This window comes from Sphaeramia orbicularis, chromosome 4 (genome assembly GCF_902148855.1).
Source record: "Sphaeramia orbicularis chromosome 4, fSphaOr1.1, whole genome shotgun sequence".
In the NCBI taxonomy this organism is placed as follows: Eukaryota; Metazoa; Chordata; class Actinopteri; order Kurtiformes; family Apogonidae; genus Sphaeramia; species Sphaeramia orbicularis.
This window is the reverse complement of record NC_043960.1, coordinates 37,320,308-37,341,701: the sequence shown is the minus strand read 5'-3', so window position 1 is coordinate 37,341,701 and position 21,394 is coordinate 37,320,308. Positions and strand designations below refer to the sequence as shown.

The following is a 21,394-nucleotide window of genomic DNA, read 5'->3' as shown; positions in this document are numbered from 1 at the left end:
CTTTCTAAAATACCAAAGAAATACATGCAAAGTATTAAAACACATAAAAGTCAGAGCTAAATGGTTTATACAGTCAAAAAGTCTGTATTTAATGGGCTCTCCTCTCCTGTACTTAAAAGTAGTCCAGACAATAAGAAACATTTGACACGTGTTGAATAAAGCCAGAAGACCAGTGCAGTAAATCTCACATTGTCTGCGCAAAAGAGTCCAAGTCAGATTTAGAGTGAACACCTGCCACCTTCTATCTGTGTTTTTTCTGAGTTTTAAAAAAGACTGTTTACATATTTCCGGTATATTGTAGTTTTATCTTCTTACAGAGACTCAGAAATGCATATGCACAGTCATAATAACCTTCCTAATACAATCATTGCTGTATAATGTCGTTTCTATGTTGCCTATAAAGTTGAAATCATTTTCTTTTCAAACAGATTCTGCTTTTTATTCCTATTTATACACATCAGTAATCACCTTTAACCCATAAGGACCCAGTGCGACTTTTGTGGTAGTTCCCAAATGAATCTTATCCTTTGCATTTTGCCTTTTTTCATTGAAAATCAGATATTTTTCTATATTTAATTCACTGATCATATAGATGTTCATTAACCCTTTCATGCACAGTGGTCACTACAATGGACAGTTATTCTACAGCTGTTCTCTTGTATATTCATGGCTTTTGTTGTTTTAGCTCCATATCAGCCAACACAGTGGAGCTTATGCATCATTATCCCATACACTGCAATTCATACCATTATTGTAACTTTGCCACTCTTGATAAACCTGATCTGCAGTAACATGTTTTAGTGTAAATCAATTGCTAATTGTTATTAGACTGTAATTAACAGTTTTCTGAAACAAAAAGTTTCTTTTTTTTCTTTTTTTCTTATTGCATATCCTCCTGAGACCCAGCAATGCATTTTGTCCTCTGCAGGGGATAAAAGTTTGACAGTTTAACTTAAAAAATATTGTCCATTACAAAGGACATTGCATTAAAAAAAAAAATCAATCAATAAATAAAAATAATTTTTAAAATGTATCTGAAAAAACTGTTGCATTATGTAGTTTCCAATCAAGACAATTTTTTTAAGGTAAAAAAGCTAAAATTGTCAATTTCCTGGGTCTCAGGAGGACATTATTTCCATGAAATGAGTAATAACTAGTATTAGAGTATGAAAAAAATGTGAGAAAACATATGATTAGCGCTCATTAAAAATGTTTTTATGTCATAGTTTTCACACAGTATATCACTTTCTGATGATGAGTTTTAAATGCACATTTCTTTGCTTCAAAAATTAAATGCATGGTGTCCAGCTGAGTGGACATTTTTGTAATTCCACAAAAAATAGGTTCATAAAAAAAACAAAAAGTGCCTAAAGAGTAATAAAAACACTCAAGAAAAAAAAAAATTGACTAAGGTTCTCATAATTCATGCATGAAACGGTTAAAGCTCAGATAAAAGTTGAGAGTTATTACTTCAGAAACAGAGAAAACTGAAGAAAACGTTACTTTTTCAGCAAAATATATCATTAACTGAACATAAAAATAAGCATATCCATCCACTGTCATTGATCAATCTCCATGGGTTTTATTGGTGAATCAATGCTGTAGAAGATGACAGTGTTTTCACATTCACTACGGAGCCTCTGAACGTCCAAATGGGTCATGTCTGATGACCGTGAAAAGATGACAACTTGTATTTTCCACCAGTTATTTACATGTATTTGTAGGATTAGTGGATCAACAGGTATTAAACAGTTTAGATCAGTATTTTTGGTCACAGGTGGCTGTTTGGGTCTTTATGGGTTCATCTGGAGCAATGATTTCCCAGTCCCAGTTACACATAACACTGGTCAAAAACAAATTTATTGTTTAAGTTTTTTGAGCTGATTTAGGATAATTTTGGTGTGCTGAATCCAAAAATCACATTAGTTTTGCTCAATCAGGTCAACTTTCTGAACTATGCTATGTATTGGCTTTTTAACATTTTTGCTTACATTTATGGGCATTTTCACATCATATGATACAAAATTCTTTCATATTTCTTGCAATAAATGAGTTCTGAAGATTTTACTTTTGCCAATTTATGATTGAGTTTTTTTTAATATTACAGGTGAATGAAATGGCTTCGACTAGAAGATCTTGCAAAAATAAGCCTGACGTATTCTGCTACATCTGCTGTGAAATGATTTTTTTTCTCTTAAAACCTATTTTGGGTGAGAACTACAGGGTGTCCCATAAGTCTCCATACATAGGAAAAATAAACGTTTCTTGACATAAACCATTTTTATGTATATAATATGCTCTATATGACTGCCATTTTGTCGGGAACACATTTCAATGCGTGTCCTCCACTGCTGAAGAACTATAAAGAAATACATGTTAGAACCATATGTATTATGTCTCCTATGTATGGAGACTTATGGGACACCCTGTATATAAAAAATCAACAGATAAAGTCACAAAAATGTAATCAATTTTGTGAGAAGATCAAATTTTTCAAAATCAAATTAGCAAAAATAAACCTGACCTGATTGAGAAAAACAGATGTCATTTTTGGATTTAGCGGTGCAAAATGGTCCTAATTCAGTTGAAAAAACCTAGACAACTTGCAAAAAACATTTTTTTGTAACCCAGTGTAATCTATCAAAAATAAAGCACATTGTTGCAATCATTTCATCAAAAGAGGTAAAAACATTTTATTCCAACTCTATGGGTAACAGTGTATATTTGTTAGGCTGTCGACTAAAACTTACTTCATCCTAATTGTCCAAAAAGGTGAACTGTGATCATTGAGTGCGCTTGGTTCAAAGCACAAGTTTAGTTCCCACAGTCGACTGATGAGGTGAATATGTCGAGTGTTTTGCAGAAATGGCTGTGAGATTGAGACGTAGTGTGAAAACTATTGTAAATAAGTGTAATACAGTCTGAACATACTGTGTGAAGTCATTCATCTCCGTGTTGACTTGCCGTCTGGGTGGATTTGGTGTAGCCCGCCTCTCGTCTTCCCTCTCGTCTGTTTGCTTTAACACAGTATCACAGACACTTTGAAGCGCTGCCTGGGAGGCTCACTTCCACCGTCACATGATGTGGAGATGATTTCTTTTTTATTTGCAGAGGCAGGAAGAAAGATTTCAAAGTAAGACACTTTCTCAAAAGACGCACGCAGACCCACAATCCTCAGTTTACTGCTTACAACTTATCCTGTAGATTTGTTTGGGTTCCTTACAGTCTCTCCTGGCTGACTCCGCATGCCTTCATCTCCGCAGGCCTCGATCACCTGACCCATATCTTTAACCCGGAGGAGGTCAGAGGTCAAAGAGCGCGGAGGGCATCGACAGCTCTCAGAAGCTGAACAAGTGTACAGAACCTCCTGCCTCCGTCAAACAGCTGATTGAACCTCAGACTGGGCGTCCTGGATGATGAACCGTACAATATGTGTTTGATTTGCAGGAGTCAACTGCGGCGTTCACAGTTTGGACACGTCCTCTCACAGGAAATATGTTACAGATGAGAAACTAAAAGGAAGGTGGGAGGACACGTGAAATGAAGGACTGAATCAGACACTCAGGAGCTAGAGGTAAATAAACATGGGGAAGAGCTGCTGGGAAAATGAAAGGAAATACACATTGAGACTAACATTATAGAGATATTTAAGGATATTAATAAACACAGCACTGATTCCATAAATAACCCAGAGTAATATTAACCCATGAAGACCTAAACATCCACTGACATCTAAAATATTTATTATCTGTTGATCCACTAATCCTTTAAATACATGTAAATAATTGGTGTAAAATGCAGTTTGTCATCGTTTCATGGTCATCAGATATGACCCATTTGGATGTTCAGAGGCTCCGTAGTGAACGTGGAAACACTGTCATCTTCTACAACATTGATTCACTAGTAAAACCCATGGAGTTGGATCAATAACAGTGGATGGACACACTCGATTTATGTTCAGTTAATGATGTATTTTACTGAGAAAGTCAGTTTTCTCGGTTTCTGTTATAATAACCTTTGACTTTAATCTGAACTTTTATGGACATGTACATGAACAGTAAATTAAATATAGGAAAATCCCTGCGCATAATATTATAATAAATGATGATAAATCCCTTAAGAAAGTTAAAAATAGAGAAGAATTCATTTGGGAACTGCCACAGAAGTAGCACTGGGTTAAGTTAAATAAACTCATGTTATTACATTTTTTACCAATTTTAGCAGGGAAAAAAATCTAGCTATTTAATAATTTCACTTCAGTTTTGATAATTTCTGGTACTTTGATGATGGCGATGATGTTGCTGTGAAAATTATGTAGCTCACATTTTTATTGTCCATAAAAAAGTACTCTTAATATTATTACCTCCGCCAAGGAGGTTATGTTTTTGCCAGGGTTTGTCTGTCTGTCTGTCTGTCTGTCTGTCTGTCCGTTAGTGTGCAACATAACTCAAAAAGTTATGGACAGATTTGGATGAAATTTTCAGGGTTTGTTGGAAATGGGATAAGGAAGAAATGATTAAATTTTGGTGGTGATCGGGGGTGGGGGGGCCCATGGGGGGGGCGCAGACCAGAAAATTTCATCAAAATCTGTCCATAACTTTTTGAGTTATGTTGCACACTAACGGACAGACAAACAGACAGACAGACAGACAAACAAACCCTGGCAAAAACATAACCTCCTTGGTGTGGGGGGACCCACGGGGGGGGGCACTGATCAGCCTTGGCGGAGGTCTGCGCTCTCCGAGTGCTTCTAGTTCAGTTCTACTTTGTTTAGTGATTAAGTTCTGGAGTTCTCCATCTTCCTACAAGTTCAAAATAAATAAACAAATTAAAACTAATTTAGTGATGAAGTGACCCAGATTAATTTATATTCTAAGTACATTTTAATAAATATTATAACTTTAAATCTATTCAGTAACATGATTTGTCATTTTATTGCCATATTTTTTAACAGTACTGGAAGTGTTTGGAGAGTTACACTGGTAGTTTTTTATTGACTTAAATCCGATGGATCAGAATTATTCTTTTTCTGGAAATACACTTTCCCCTGTAGCTACTGACACATCCATCACCCCCTGATCCGTCTCTCCAGTGGACAGAGTGACTGTGTGACTGACTAATGCTGGTTGGCACATCGTCCACTCTTCTCTCTTCTGAGTTTAATTCACTTTAATGTGACTCACATAACAGCTGCTATGCCCGGAATCTTAAGTCATCCAGTATGAGCCCCAACCAGAATCAAAACATCCTCTGCTGCCAGCGTGGGAGTGTATTAGAAAAAGAAAAACGGCTAAAAACGCAAAAATCTACAGCATATTGTGACACATAATGGTTTTTCCTGCTGTCGATGGACAACATCTTGACCGGTGGAGACTTGGGTGTTGTCGGTGAGACCTGAAAAGAGCTGTAACATTTTACAGCCACTTGTCCAACCCAGACTTCACTACCTTTGATTTGTAGACTGTATACTCTGAAATAGATGCTCGCAACAGACCCGACTCCCTCCTATTCATCTTCAAAGCTAAAATAAAGCCATCACCCCTGCTGTGTGCACCAGGCCATCTGTTGAAGATCAATGAATTCTAAGACCCCTGTGGGCCAATTTAGTCCCTGCTCCCTCTCTGAGTTTGGGCAGTGTCGGCTGAGCAAAAGGGCAAAGCTGTCACCCAGGGTTTGTGTGGACGAGGGCAGTGGCCTGTCAGAGCAGTAACAGCTCCTGGACTCCAGTTCCTCTGACTTTAGTGCCATCTTGGGACTCTACGGTGCCACTAAAGGCACAGACCATTAAAATGTCCCCGTAATAAGAGGAGATTAAAGAAATCACAGGACCGCACTGGCTCTCAGCACAAGGATATATAAAGCAGAAGGATGGCATGGTGTTTTTTCCTTAAATTTTCTTTCCATCAATCGTTTCACTCTTCATTTTCTGTTCCTAATGGCCACTTTCTCCATCCCTACATCTCTTTACTTTTCCTTCAGCACGACCAGTAAAAACAACATCAAACCACAACGCTGCCCTTTGAAATCACTTTAATTCAGAGCAAAAAGGATCAATATATCACAGTCTTTCAATGCAATGCCGGAGTATTGTACATCATTACAGTATCAATATTTACAGCTAAAATAAATTATATTAAAAACAACAAAATGACAGTGTAGAATTTGAATGTATTATACAGTTATTCCAGACACGACACCTACAGCTCACTTAAATCTTGCATCGTTTATATCATCTCTTCCTAAATGCACATACGTCACATACATACACTGTCCCTCTTTTACATCCTCAGTGGCAACGAAAAAGAAGCATTCATACAAAGCATCACTTTCACTTAGAAACAGGAACTTAAAAATTTAAAAAAAAAATTTTAAAAACCAAACAGAACCATATGGGTGAGAGACAGTTTAACGTCACCTGCAGGAAAAGTAGGACAGCCGTGACCAAACTGGCCCAGAGTTCAACACAACTTAGGAGGAAGTTGAGGAGTTAAGAGTGAAGAGACCAGCGGAAACATTCATTACCTAGAGTTTGGGGCGACACGGTCCTGCTGTACAAGAAGTCGAATAATCTATCAAGAAGGCAGACAGAAATAGAAACCGCTGATTTATGAAGTGAAATGATGTTAGAAAGCGGTATGCTGCCTGAACAGATGCCATTCTTCTTTATTTCCAGTTTTTCCAGTCGGTACATACCTTATGACTGAAGAAGTCTCTTTGATGATTAACTGAAGCCACCACCTACACACTATCTGATTTCCCTTCACCTTGAGAAATATTTGCTTTAAACATTCACATCATCTAAGGGGGTGAGAAGAGAGTGCTCCGGGAGTCATGGGCCGACATTTGAAGTGCATCCGCAGAGTATAACAGCAGCAGATTCAGACCAGCTAAACTAAAGGGACACAGTTGGCACCAAGTCCCTGCCATTAAAGTATCTACCTATATGATGGAAAATGCAGGCCCAAAGGCAAAAGTCAGGGACCTACGTGTGTGATATGTATCATGGAATAAAGCACTCCTTCACATTAACTGGAGGGTTAAGAAAATTTTCCCCGAATGTTTGTCCTGTGTCCCCTTTACTTAGAAAAAAGGATTGAACAGAGCCTTAGTACCGATCTCTGAAAATGGTAACAATAAGATCTGTACTAAGGGAAGTTCAGGGCGGATCCTTGAGAGTACACAGGCTGATACTGAGGAGGAGCTGGGAGGCCAGATGGTGCCCCCTAGCATGAATGGAGGACAGTGTACGGGGAGAGGGACGGGGAGAGAGAAAAGAAGATGAAGAGGACGTTTCTCCCTCATCCTCCATTTTAGTCACTAGCGATATCGCAGAATCACTGGAACTGAAAAAGAGAATAAAAACAACACTGATTACCTTGTCACTGTGTGGATTGAAGTTGTGTATCTGTATTTATACTCACTGATGATAATCAACAGGAGAGCAACCACTACCAAGGCAATAATCATCTTCATCTGTGGAGAGAATAACAGTCAGTTTCCTCAACTTATTTCAGATCACAACAAAAGAAAACATCATCTGTTAAAGCCCCACGAAGCAAAAAACAAAAAAAAAAAGAACCAGAATTGAAAATACACATAATCCTACTGCAGTCTCCCTCTTTGAGAAATAATAAAAGGATAGACAATAGAAATAGTTTCAGAAAATTAAGGATGAGCTGATATATTGTCTAAACATCAGTACTGGCGCATAAGTTGTCACTTCACTGATGGCAACAGTGATATCCTGTATCCTGTAGTGTTATATTAAAGGTTTAATTCATGAATTTGTTTGATTGATTCGGTATGAAATCAATCATTTAAGGGCTGTGGGACTTTAACCTTCCTTTTGTCTTAGCTTTCTGTTACCATCTCTTATGTTAATGGGTCGGTTTTGAACCATGTTTTAAATCAGCTGTAAAATACACTAAAAACAATTATCTATTATCCAGTTTGTTTCTCATCTCCTGTTTACTTTGTTAGGCTTCCTCATCCATGAAAATATTGGCTTTAATATTATTGGTGTGAGCCTCTGGGCCTTTTTTTTTGTCAGTATGCCCCTCAATGTGCACTCTGCAAGTCACCAACTCTACACTGAATTGACCTCACATGTGTGGACATGCCCGTCTTTGCTTGTTTTGTTTTTGTGCAGGTAAACTGGATAACAAGGCAAAATGAGAATCCCCTAAAGCTCACATGATTGGGAGAGGAGCTGGCTGTCAGTGTGTTGGATGATGATTTCAGTTTTGGCTCTAATTATTGCTTTATCATCTTATTTTTATAACTGGGTCAAAACCAACCCTAACAACACAAAGGTCATAATTTCAACCAGGGCATTTCATAATTTAGAGGAAAAAAATGTTTTTGTATTATTCTGTTGAAATAGAGGTTACTGACAAAGTCAAAAAACCTTAATGCAATACACAAATTTGATGTGGTTCTTTTATGCATTTAAAACCTAAAATGGGTTGGTGCCATCCCCAACATGAGAGGAAGGTTAAACAGGTAAAATTAAGCTATTTTTAAAGGAAATAATGATTATTTATTTCTTTCCCTTTGTACAAAATGGGAAATAGATAACAATGAAAACAAACTTAAACACATACAATATTAGAGAAAGCTAAAATGGTGGCCAACTTATTTTAAATATCAAGACAGGCCAAACATTTTACATCCATACACAAAATGTTAAATACATCTAAAGCAAAAAGGGAAAAAAAATAATAAACATGTTTAGAGTCGGCAAAGTTGGCTGCTTGGTGTGGAAGAGGGTGGACATGTGGACTACATTCCACTTGGCTGTAATGAACAGAGCATACTGCTGCCACTTCCCAAATAAAATGGTGTTTCAGCTTGTACTGTCTTCACACAACTATGTTCTCATTACTTTGCTTCATGAGAATATTCGGGAAGCTGCTAGGAATTAGTTACATGAAGTAAATTGTTGCTATTCCAAAAAGTGTTTCTGTAACCCATTATGCGCTTTAACTCTGATTCAAAAAAGGCCAAAAGCACCTAAAGCAACTGTTGCAAAAGTTTAGAAAATGACAGTGATGGCATCTCAGGTCATAAAAGAAAGGAGAAACTAAAATATCATGTTCAGGGAAGTTGCTGTGTTGCTTCTGTGATGAACCACAGAGTCTGCAAAGAACAGACAACTGGTCATTTTCTGCCTGTCACCCATTTTTGTATCATCCTCTCTAAAAAAAAATCTGCAAATGTGGACTAGATTTTCTAAATCCTGAAAAAAGAGTCAAGTTTAATATGCTGAAAGGTTATTATGAAATGGACCAAAGCTGCCAAAAAATACTGCCCACCAAGGATTTAAGGTATTACACAAACACAGCCCACCTTCATGTCTCTCCACCACATCCTCCTGTGCAGCTGTTTGGCTCGGCTACTGAAGGCAGATGCGTTGTCGGATAGGCTCTCTGGAACATCACATGGCGGCCACACAGGAGAAGACGTGCAAGGGGGGAAAAAATGAAAGAAACATTTGTTTTTAGCGACATAAACATTAGACTCTATTGTTTTCACTTTGATGTTGGATCGATGGACTCAAACTGCCTGGCTTTGTATTGTACTGGAGTTATGTAAGTGCTCTACTGGTGAGATCACTGTCACTGGCAAAGAATAAGCAATGAACAAAGTCTACAGTTGGCAGAAAATGAACAACTAGTTGCCAAATTAATAGACAACAGAATAAAACATTTCTTTTCACTTCTTCCCTTCCATCCTTGTCATGCTATCCCCCACCCACACTGTTGTCTGTCTCGCTGCTCCATGGATACTGTTGTTAACGTTGTGTTTACGTGCGCTAACAGGTTATAGCTCCCTAGCGTGCTGCTCGGTACTCGTCCAAGCCTCTGTCCCTCACTAGACTCTTTGTCTGTCATGTGTCTGGTGTTTCCATGTCCATGTGCCTGTTAACAACCAGCCGCCGCTACAAAGACAAACGCTCAGACCGGGCTTCTGAGAAGATGCTTGTTAATCTTGAGGAATTTAACAGGTTACCTGCTCAACTGCTTGTGTCAATCACAGCACATTATACTGCTCACATAAAGTGGATATATTAAGAACATGCACATAGAGACACGGAATCACACACTCGTGCATACATTAACTAACATGCAAACATACACACGCCTTCCAGATGTACGTCATTGTCTTGATTGGCAGGTCGACAGGACAGATAGAATCAGTTATGTAACATTTGTGCGGATGAGGTGGAATAGACCAGACACACACAAGCTTTTCAGCGTTATGCCTTCATTGATACAGGACACAATTAAAACATGAGACGCCGTGTGTGTCCTGATGAAAGCACTGAATGTGTGTGAAGTTACAGTGTATTGAGCAGGTGTGTGAAATGTGTTAAACTGTGAGTGAAAGGAATTGGGGCTGTGTGAACTCCAGTCTGAGCTGTCAAAAGCCTTCAGACACACCTGGTAAAACACTAAACCTGGACATATCATTAACGCCTTTGAAGGACCCTGGGAATATTTACATGCAAGTACCCTTCACTGTTGGGTACTGCCGGAGAAAACAGTAGTACTAAGATATTTTAAGGTTTTCCTACACCTAGAAAAAACATGTGTTGCTGTTGATGATTAAATGCATATAAAAGTAAATTAACCCAAGGCTGTGGGTTTATCTCTTACACTAGAATGTGTAACTGTAGATTCACATCAGTAGTAATTGATGGTCAATTTAAAGTTTGCTGAGATCACTATGCCTGATTAACGAACTCTGTCATTAGCATTACTAAATACCCCCAAATCCCCTATACAGTGAGACCGGCTGTCCTCAGAGCCATGTGCAAACCATCTGTACAAACAAGACATGGTAGATGCTCGTTGCAGAGTTTGTGCCGACTTCATTTTATTTAGTGAATCTACAGAATAAACATGTGCTGCCCATGTGGATCATAAACAAAAGTGTGGCTCACCTGACTTGTCCTGCAGGTCGTCGAGACGCTCACCCCTCTCTATCACCTTGGAGATGTTCTCCTGCATCACATCGATTACTTCGTCAACCTGTGACTGCACCCTGACGACAGACAACCATCATCATCATCAAACACGAAAAAACAATCACCTGCCTTCACCTGTCCAGTATGTGAAGAGTTATGCTTGATTCCTGTCATACCTCTGTATAGCAAGACTAGTCCATATTGAACTCAAATCTGTCTTTTTTAAGATATTTTTTACAGGCTCTGGCAAAATATTGTAAACAGGACTCTTTGGGGATGAGAGGTCTTACAAAGGAAAGGAAATTCTTCTATCCAACAATTTTTTGGTCACATTTTCCAGCGCTATGAAAGAATTCCAGAAAAGAGACTGCTGAAAACTAACAGTCTTGGACTTCAACATGACTGCATGTTAAGATGCTACGATTACAAATGCAGGGGTTCACCCACAGATGGAGGGGTGAACTTGAGCTCTTTGCACATGACATTCTTGGAATCTGTAATAATGGCATCTAGTTTCATGTGCTCACAATAATAACAAACTGTGATGTATGAATATGAACAGCGTGGAGAAACAACTACAGGTGCCAGATGGTCTTAACAATGACCTGCTCTGTTCTGTGGCTGTTAGTGACTGCAGAGGGACTAGTGTGTCCTGGGGAGGTTACACAATAACCTGCACATAGCAACCTCCCTTACACAACCTACTAACAACCTACACCTTCTGGTAAACATGACAAACCACTATTATGTAACACTTACACCAAAACGCAGAGTGCTGCCAATACTTGTTTTGACCTCTGGCTTTTAGTTGTAATAAGGAATGTGTTAGTACTTACTGCTTGAGTTTGTCATTCTGAGGTCCAAATCTGGGACCGCTCGGCCCTCTCCTGGAAAACAGCGTTAACAAAGCCATGAATTCCCAACTCTAACAAACTGCTGTTGTTTTTGTCAGTTTAGATTTGACATGGACTGAGATAATAGCAGTGCATGAATGCAATTAGAGCTGCACAGTTAACAGAACTACAATCACAATGTCAGCTAGTACAGGAATATAATTATTATAACAAAATGCTGCAATTTAAATGTCTAATGTGCGTGTTGTGATATTTTAGATTCAGTAACTGAGCAGAGGTAAATTGGAAAATATCCTTAAATTATAAGTCATTTTTTAAGTCTTTGTATTTTTTTTTTCAGCTTCAATTTGTATGTTTTACTTTGAAAAAAACTACATGTGATTAAAATGATCAGTAATCTATGTATTTTTAATAAAATAACAAACAAATAGTCACACAACTAGACTGAAATTGCAATCCATAGTAATCACATTATGACTTTTTTAACCAAATCGTGTATCCCTAAATCCAATATATTTGCACAAGGACTCACAAAAAGAAGTCTTCCTCCTCATCTGAGTCCTCCTCAAGCAGGTTCCTCTGTAAAACAGGAAAAGGTCAAATTAGGGCAACCTCTCTGTCTTGACAGGATAGTCTTCCCTAAGGAGACAATCGGAGGAGCTGGGTTCACTGAGGCTGTGGATGGGACGAAAAATGGGACGCCGTCTTCACTACAGACATCAAGCATTTCTGCTGTTCAAGAGCTGACACTTTAGTGTAGCCAGTACAAATACTGGGACAAGGATTGGGACTAAATCACTGTATACATGACTGGTTCTCGCCTTTTCTCATTTATGAGCCCAACAAATGCGGGATGTCTGTGATATTTCAGGCTGACTAGTATAAATGTTCAGTTTAGGTGGTGCTGTCATTTTCTTGATTCCTGTAACAACAGCTGAGCATAGAAATGTAGCACTTGAAAAGCATACAGTAGTGCTGACAACCATTTGCATTTTGATTGTCCCTGCAACATTAACATGCACAGTAAATACAGTCCATTTCCAAAGACTGCCTGAAATACAATAAATGAAAAAGAAATTTCTTTCCACGTGTTACACATCCATATTCAACATGGTGACCAGCCTGGGACACATCAGCCATGCCTTCTCACCATTTTTTAAATAACTAATAACCAATTAGACATAACCCCATCTTGTCCCCAGTTACCCTCATATTAATTTGTGCCACTTTGGTGGTCATTACAAAGTTTGTGGATAGTTAATGATATTGTCATTAGAACAGTGCTGCACACATATTTTCCCTCCTATCGTGGAAGACTACTGTCTATATTTTGCTCACAATTGAGCTTCTATACTATGATAATGCACATTAAAAACCAAATTTACATTTTCACCACTCATAAATCGTTAACCACTCACTATTGACTCTACCTGACATCAGAAAGCTGATGTATTCACTATCTCAGACTCTTCAGAATAAAGATTTGTTAAAATGCACTTTAGTGAAATGCCTTCATGAAATAACAACTTGCTGCTCAATGAGTTTGCTGCGAGCCCAAAATGGATCAGAACAGTATTAGATGTTCTGTTATAGTAGACAGCTGGTAGCTAAAGCTTTGCCCTGACATTGTTTTGCCATAAATGCACTGTCATCTGCAACAATGCTGAGGGAATGGCAGCCATATGATCATAAAGCCCTTTATAAGTCGAGGCAGTAACATACTCCCTCTGCTGAGTCTCTTTGTTTCTTTGTTTCTTTCTTTCTTTCTTTCCACTGTTGAGGACATGAGAGAGGCTGTTAGCTATTATCAGAAAACAGGGGAGAGGGCACTAAAGGGGAGGCAGGGAAGGTACATTCTGTTATGAAAGTCTCCCCGTAAGCTAAGCTTTGATCCTAGTTCAACAAAATAGCAATCAGGATCACACAGTGGAAACAGAGAGAATGAAGTACAGAATTAGTGGGAAGACAAGGAAGGTGGAGGTCGGTCAGTAGAAGGGGATGATCATGCTGATGAGGACCAGACATTTGGCTAGATGAGTTTCCTCTCCTTCTCCTCCTTAAGCCTGCTGTCTCATTCAAAGGTCTACTGTCTTTTGTGCATTTTTGTGCCTTTCTTTCTCTCTCTACACCTTTTTTCAGTTTGATGAACAAAAGGTACATATTTTCCATGTAAACCTCTATTTTTACTGCTTCACAGAAAACCCATAACAATGCAGAATAATTTTTATGGTGTTTTTTTTTTTTTTCACACAGCCTTTCTGATTGTTCATTGAGTTCAGACTCTCTTTTTGCTTCCTTAGACCATGTTCAGACCTGGGATTAACATCCATGCTGAGAGATCTGAACACATGTTTACAACTCTACTGCCAGGTGTGAACACAATCAGGGTGCGTTGAGGATGCATTAAAATCAGGTCTCAGGAGGCATAAGGAAGTGGTCTGAGTCACATACTGTCTGTCCACATTTCCTTTGCAATTAGAATGAACAGCAAAGTTTCCTGAGATGGATTTAAGGACTGCCTATTCAGCTGACTATGTAATGTACTTTTAATGAAACTCAGCACACCAACGGCGCCATATTAAAGTGTTTTGAAAATGTCTGAATTTTTTTTTAAAAACCCACAAATATGTATTTTAGTGGTGTTTCACATGTGTGTACTGCCTGAGAGAAGTGGGACAATATTTTTTCTTCCATGAGTAAAATTGATGGAGTTCATATAAATATGTTTTAAGAGACTTGGAGACTAAAGATTCAATCATCATTTATGTCATAACTGGAGCCAATAAGACAAACAGAATGTTCAGAGTTTACGTAACATTTGACTAATTTACAGTGTCAAACCATGCTGTGAGACAAGCTGAATAACAGTAGCATTTTAAATCCAGCTTGTGACTAAATCTTCTGCTATGTTTTACGCTATACAAGAGCTTTTCTACTTGCATACTGAGAGGCAAAGTCAGTGAACACAAGTGATCACTGAAGCCACCTTTGAGGGTTCATTTTACTGACTTGTAGCTGTTCAATAGAGGGTTTAATATCTAAGGATGGATGTCAATGCAAGGTCTGAACAGCATTTCAGTTCACAGACATGTCAATATCTGTATCTCACCCTCTCACTGCGTATGGATCCTGTGACCTCGTCATCATTGAGGTGTCGTTTAAACTTGGGGGGCATGTTGTCTTCAAGCTGCTCCTCCCGATCTGGCTCCCTCTGTAGGACAGGGGAAAAAGCTCAGTTAGGATCCAGGCCACTCTGGGAGAACTTTTTGAAAACATCCACAGTGTTCTGTACACCTGCATCAGCCACAGTGGTTGTTTTACTATTAAATATCTCACATGGCCGTCTGCTACATGAGATTACAATAATATTACTCAGTGGTAGTGGATAATTTGAACTGCAGGCGTAACAACAGCCAGGTCCTGCCTGGGAGAAGAACATCAAGTACAATGAACAAAGTGTATTAACAGAGGGAGACTCTAAATCTGAACATGACTCTTGACAATACTATTGACTGGCACAGTGATGATAAAAGAAGCTGACTGCGGTCAGTTGACCTCAATAGACCTTTAGCCCAAACACTTCCTGTTAAACAGTCTGACTTTATTAGTCAGAGCTGAGTTCTTTCATTTCCTCAGCATTACCTCTGAGATGAGTTAAGACGCAAACACAAAATGACAGATTTGTACCCAAGAGTGCAACAGTCATGTGAGTATTGTTGCTGATCATGAAAAATCTGCTACTGCCTAAGTAACCACAAATCACACTGAAGATAGTAGTACCCAAACATTTTATTAAAAAGTGTACTTTTTATGCTTTTATACTTATATACATGCTTAACCCATAGAGACTCAAACAGCCACCAGCGACCAAAAGCATCAATTGATCTAAGATGATAGAAGATACCTGTTGATCCACCAATCCTATCCATACGTGTAAATAATTGGTGTAAAATGCAGTTCCTCAGCTTTAAATCATCATCAGATATGATCCACATGGACATTCAGAGGCTCTATAGTGAACATGGAAACACTGTCATCCTGTACATTAATTCACCGGTGAGAACCATAGAGTTTTATAAATAACAGTGGATTGAGACACTTGGTTTATGATCAGTTAATGATAGATTTAACTGAAAAAGTCCCTTTTTCTTCAGTTTTCTCTGTTTCTGATACAATAATCCTCAATTTCAATCTGAGCTTTTAGAAACATTTACATGATCAGTAAATTAAATACAGGAAAATACCTAATTTTCACTGAAAAATACAGAGAATAATGTTATTATGAGTGGTGCTAAGTCACTTAGGAAAAGTTAAATAGAGAGAAAAATTAATTTGGGAACTGCCACCAAAGTTGCACTGAGTCTTTATGGGTTAAAAACACAGAAATTATCAAATATGAAGTTACTTTTGACACGTGACTTCTATTGTTATCTGGATATGAAATTACAGGGTGTGAGATTTTGCTAACAGAACACAGCCATTGCTTTGTTTACTCTTAACATTTCAGGCGTGAGCAGGCAGTGACTTGCTCTAGCTACGCAAGGAAATATCATCACTGCTCTGTGTGCCTGTGGACCAAAATACAACCATGTCCAATGTGGAAAACACACTGTTCTTCCAATTATACCCCCCTTGGGTCTGTGTTTGTGTGCTAAATGTTCCAATCAGCACAAGTTAGAGAGCAACAAAACAAACCAGTGCTTCAACATATGGTTCTGAGAACTGAACATGTGACAATCAAACTCTACTGTAATCAAAACGTACAAAAGCTATCACAGTCTCACTCATATGCCAAGTTTCTCAACCAAACAATACACTTTATACCATTGAATCCAGTTCAGTCCGACCCAGGCGCTTTTTCAGCGTCCTTTTCTGGCACTGCTGTCGGAAAAAGGCCTTTCAGTGGCCAGGAGAGGACAGGAAGTTTCCAGTGAACAGAGGAGCAGAAGAGAAGCAGGGGACAGGGCTCTGTCTGAGGCAGCGGACAGCCACAGGAGATAGAAAGACAGAGGACAAGCTAAGTCTAGCATGTTAGAGAGGCAAAAGGGAAGCCAAACATCACGACTACTCAAGCAGAGAAGGTAATGGATTACTATAGAGAGGGTGTAATGTAGAAATAGGACGTGATAGATTAATTTAAGACACTACATCTTAAAAGACAGGCATGAAAAATAATTAGCACCGCAGATGTCTTCTACTAGCTAATTGAGGGATGTAATTACAGTTCTTTTATTTGATAAATGTTCTTCTAGTTCTTCTTCCGTGACTCAATACTGAATATTAAATTGAGCATCACACTGAGGTACAGCTGTTGTCAGCAGTTAGCTTAACTACATCTCGCTGTGGATAGCTTTAGCCGGCTAAGTAGGTTTGCTAATATAAATGAAACAAATAAAGCAGTTTCTATCACAGTACCACTGCTCCTACAGTACAGTCGTCACTAAATCGCAAAAAAGACCAATTCAAACGCCGTCTAGCTGCCTAATGTAGCAAAAACGGGCCGCTCGGTTCATTCACAAATGCTACCCAGCTAAACAGCTAACGATGCTAACGTGGCTAACTACCTGCTGTCTCCCTCGGTCCGACTCTCGGTGCTGGCGGACACAAACACACAGACGCTGTTATAAATCCAGGGTTTCACGGTTTTAAGTAGCTTTACGGTTTTGTCAGTGCATGTGAACAGCTGTCCGGACGATGAGACTGGCTTATCATCATGGATGTTAGCAGTGTGCTGGTCTTTCCTCCGTCGGCATCAGCTGACCAGGAAATGAACACAAACATCTGGAGGAGGAGAGACACTGCAGATGTTCGACAGCGATGCTTTATTTTATATTTTATTTTATTTTATTTTATTTTGATAAGTAAAAAAAATATATATAAATATACTGTATATATTTACATCGCCAAGCCTAATATTCTGTCAGGGTAATGGTTAATTGTGGAATGCAAATTTCCTGTAGTTTTCTGTTTTATTCTGTTCTCGTTTACTTTTCCTTCTTCTTTTTTCTTTTCTTTCCAGTAATCCAGTTTATCCAAGAACAACATCAACAACCATTTTTCTAAGAATATAGCAAAATGATTTTCCTAATTTATATGAATTTTACGTCTAAAATACAATTATCTTTCAATAAATTATTTTTGTTGACGTGTATTTGATATATCCATAGCACATGAACATATGGAGATATTAAATAAGCAAGAGTCATGCGGAAATCTTCTTCTCATTTTACAAACAATTTCCATGTCAACATATGTCACACAGGAACCACATTATTCGCCAATTTAAGAATGAAATAAAACTTTTTCCAAATCTACTAAGACTGATAACTAGACTAGGACTATGGATACCTACTGTACATTATCTTAAAGACCTCTATTACATTTTTGATGCGTGTGCCAGTTTTCTTTAATTCTTATTCCTCTTCATTGCTGTTAATGACTGTACCCCTCTTGTTTCTATGCTTCTTGTATTAATAAAATATTTATAACGCAAGATTATTGACGGTAGGATTTGTACTCACAGTGAAATATTTTTACCTCCGCCAAGGAGGTTATGTTTTTGCCAGGGTTTGTTTGTTTGTTTGTTTGTTTGTTTGTTTGTTTGTTTGTTTGTCCGTTAGTGTGCAACATAACTCAAAAAGTTATGGACAGATTTGGATGAAATTTTCAGGGTTTGTTGGAAATGGGATAAGGAAGAAATGATTAAATTTTGGTGGTGATCGGGGGTGGGGGGGGGGCACGGGGGTCGCCACTGATCAGCCTTGGCGGAGGTCTGCGCTCTCCGAGTGCTTCTAGTTTGTAGCTGTACACCAGCCGATAACAGTCTTCCTCTGCTGTTTCAGTGTGAACCTCCGCCCTACCTGTAGGTGGCAGCAGTGGGTCTGATTAGTTCTTCAAGTACCAGGTATTTAAAGGAAGAAGAAACTCCTTCCGGAAACGTGCAGTCAGCGGTTAAGTTTCTGAAGCCTGGTAAGTCACTTTTCAATCATAAATGTTTTGCTGATAGATTAAGAAGCACTTGGATACAATAATTGACCTCTTGTTTCGATATTGTGTGTGTTTTTTTTTTTATAGATCCGCTCAATCGGTGTGTGTGCAGCTCTCTCATTCTGGTCCATCAGTTCAGATACTCCTCAGAGGGATGCAGAGTCCTGGAGGCAGCTCTGAGCCTCGTCCTCTGTTTGGGGGGGCTCTGTCAGCTGTCATCCCCCCCAGCGCCACAGACATCAGCGAACTGAGGGAGATCCCGGACAACCAGGAGGTGTTCGCCCACGCACACACCGACCAGAGCCTCATAGTGGAGCTGGTGGAGTACCAGGCTCAAGTGGCCGACCATGACGCGCCCAGGTATCACTTTGAGGACATTGCAGGTAGTAACAAAGCTTTGGAGCCTGGAGCTTATGAGGTGGCCAGCGTTGTAGCCCTCCCCAAAGCTGAGCTGTCCCTGTCAGAGAGCAGCTCTGCCTGGATGCTGACCGGGACCCAGTGTGTGTCCAAATTCAACGAAGAAGCAAAGAACACAGTGACCCTCCACCTCGGCCTGTTCCGTCTGCCACAGGTTTCCACAGATATCCTGGTTACCTTCAATGACCCACAGGCTATCAACCCCGAGAGCAGCAGCGCCACAGCAGAAGAAACACACACAGAGCCATGGACGCTGCTGGATTTCCAGCGTATGTTACAGTCCCTGACTCTACACGCCCCAGGGCTGTTTGGATGAAACAACCACAAACTGGTCAAAGTGGGACTTTACATGACTACTCTTAGTCTCAGTCTATGACCAACACATTTAAACACATCTGGATTTGTGTGTGTCTGGAGCCAGCAAGGTCTGATCTGACAAAATGAACAGATTTGGTTTGGCTTTAATGGCACGGAAATATAAGGACAAATATCTTATGTAAAGCTTTACTTTGTCATAATAAACATTTTGGATTAAAACTTTAGACCATTTCATTATTTTTATTAAGATGGACTAAGATTCATTCATTCATTCATTCTCTGAACCCGCTTAATCCTCACTAGGGTCACGGGGGTCGCTTGGAGCCTATCCCAGCTACATGGGGGTGAAGGCGGGGTAGACCCTGAACAAGTCTCCAGTTCATCACAGGGCTGACATATAGAGACAAACAATCACTCTCACATTTACACCTATGAGCAATTTAGATTAACCAATTAACCTATCCGTGCATGTCTTTGGATGGTGGGAGGAAGGCGGAGTACCCGGAGAGAACCCACACAGACAGGGGGAGAACATGCAAACTCCACACAGAAAGGTCCCACCTGGGGTTGGAATTGAACCCAGGACCTTCTTGCTGTGAGGCACGAGTGCTATTCACTGCACCACTGTGTCACCTAGACTAAGATTCAGTTGTATGGAAAAGTACATCTAAAATTACCATCACATATTCAATTAAAATGATGGACGTTGTTTACTACTAATATTTAAATACCAGAAGAGTTGGTTAGTTGATACGAAGAAAAACTGATCATGTGTTGCATGTAACATTTGTTTGTTCTATTTCAAGATGTGTTGGATATCAGTTTAACAATTCACCAATTTCTGTCATTATGACTGGGCCTGCAACCCCAGAACTTGGGTTTTTTGGAACCATGCTGCAATTGTTGATGGTCAAGAGCATAATGTCCACCCCATCTGGCCAGTGATGGAGTACCATACAGCAGCATCACTGATTGTAGCAACTTTAACTGCAATTCTGTTCTCTGAGTCAAACCTGCCCACTAAACAACTTAAAGAAGACTTTATCTTATCTAATTCATTTGGAATTTTCAAGCAAATCAAGTGTGTGCTGAATCTTTCTAAATTGTACTGGTTCGTCCCTATATGTCAGAATCCTTCTTTCAAACCAGGTTTCATGGATTCTGCTTTTACACACTGGGCAGGGAGGGGCCTGTCTGCAGTGAGGGATTTCTATATAAACAATTGTTTTGCATCTTTCACCCAACTTCAGGAGAAATACCAAATTCCCACTTGACATTTTTTCCACTATCTACAAATTGGAAATTTTTTAAGGCAATCTCTACCCCTTGAGCAGATGCCAGACCAGCATGACTTCTACATTCTTATGACTAGAAGCCCAATATCTGAAGGCCTGATTTTGCAGTTTGTGTACTTTTCCCATTGACAACATCTTCTCATCACATTAGAGATGCATGGATTAAGGACACTGGTGAGGAGATCTCAGATGAGCTGTGGGCAATGGGGTTAGAAAGGGTTAAAGCATGTTCCATTGGTGCTAGACTTCAGCTCATCCACTATAAAATCATACACCACTTAGATGACTCCAAAGCTAAACTTAATAAGATCTTCCCCTCTGTCTTAAATACCTGTGACAAATGAAAATCAAGTGACGGACCCTGGCTCACCTTTTTTGGGCCTGTCCCAAGCTCAAAGTTTCTGGGACGACATTTTTCATTTATGTGGTCTTATATATGATAAGCCACTGCAGCTAGATGGTACATTTACAACACTACATTGCTCCACTTCCTTTATTACTCTCCTGATAGCGCTACAAGAAGCTCTCATGTTTGGTTTGGTTAGAGCAAAAAG

General features: G+C 39.2%; 2 protein-coding genes across 7 annotated transcripts; one reads left to right on the top strand and one right to left on the bottom strand.

The window, feature by feature from the left end:
• Positions 1–6,013: 6,013 nt before the first annotated feature.
• Positions 6,014–17,598, bottom strand: vamp4 (vesicle-associated membrane protein 4). 2 transcript variants are annotated; one of them, XM_030132429.1, is made up of 8 exons: positions 17,388–17,598; positions 14,933–15,034; positions 12,356–12,402; positions 11,806–11,856; positions 10,946–11,046; positions 9,349–9,428; positions 7,422–7,473; positions 6,014–7,343 (listed from the first exon to the last, which is right to left on the bottom strand). In XM_030132429.1, the coding sequence occupies exons 2-8, from the start codon at positions 14,996–14,998 to the stop codon at positions 7,318–7,320; spliced, it is 423 nt and encodes a 140-aa protein (XP_029988289.1). In that variant the 5' UTR covers positions 14,999–15,034; positions 17,388–17,598; the 3' UTR covers positions 6,014–7,317. The 2 variants fall into 2 exon arrangements, with proteins under 2 accessions (XP_029988289.1, XP_029988288.1); XM_030132428.1 differs by lacking the exon at positions 17,388–17,598 and adding an exon at positions 16,648–16,764.
• rangrf (RAN guanine nucleotide release factor) lies at positions 16,771–19,759 on the top strand. Of its 5 annotated transcripts, none has more exons than XM_030132424.1 (3): positions 16,771–16,904; positions 18,666–18,792; positions 18,898–19,759. In XM_030132424.1, exon 3 carries the CDS (start codon positions 18,965–18,967, stop codon positions 19,541–19,543), a length of 579 nt encoding a protein of 192 aa, XP_029988284.1. In that variant the 5' UTR covers positions 16,771–16,904; positions 18,666–18,792; positions 18,898–18,964; the 3' UTR covers positions 19,544–19,759. The 5 variants fall into 5 exon arrangements, with proteins under 5 accessions (XP_029988284.1, XP_029988286.1, XP_029988282.1 ...); XM_030132426.1 differs by having other exon boundaries at positions 16,791–16,904; positions 18,626–18,774; XM_030132422.1 differs by having other exon boundaries at positions 16,791–16,904; positions 18,626–18,792.
• The last annotated feature ends 1,635 nt before the right edge of the window (positions 19,760–21,394 follow it).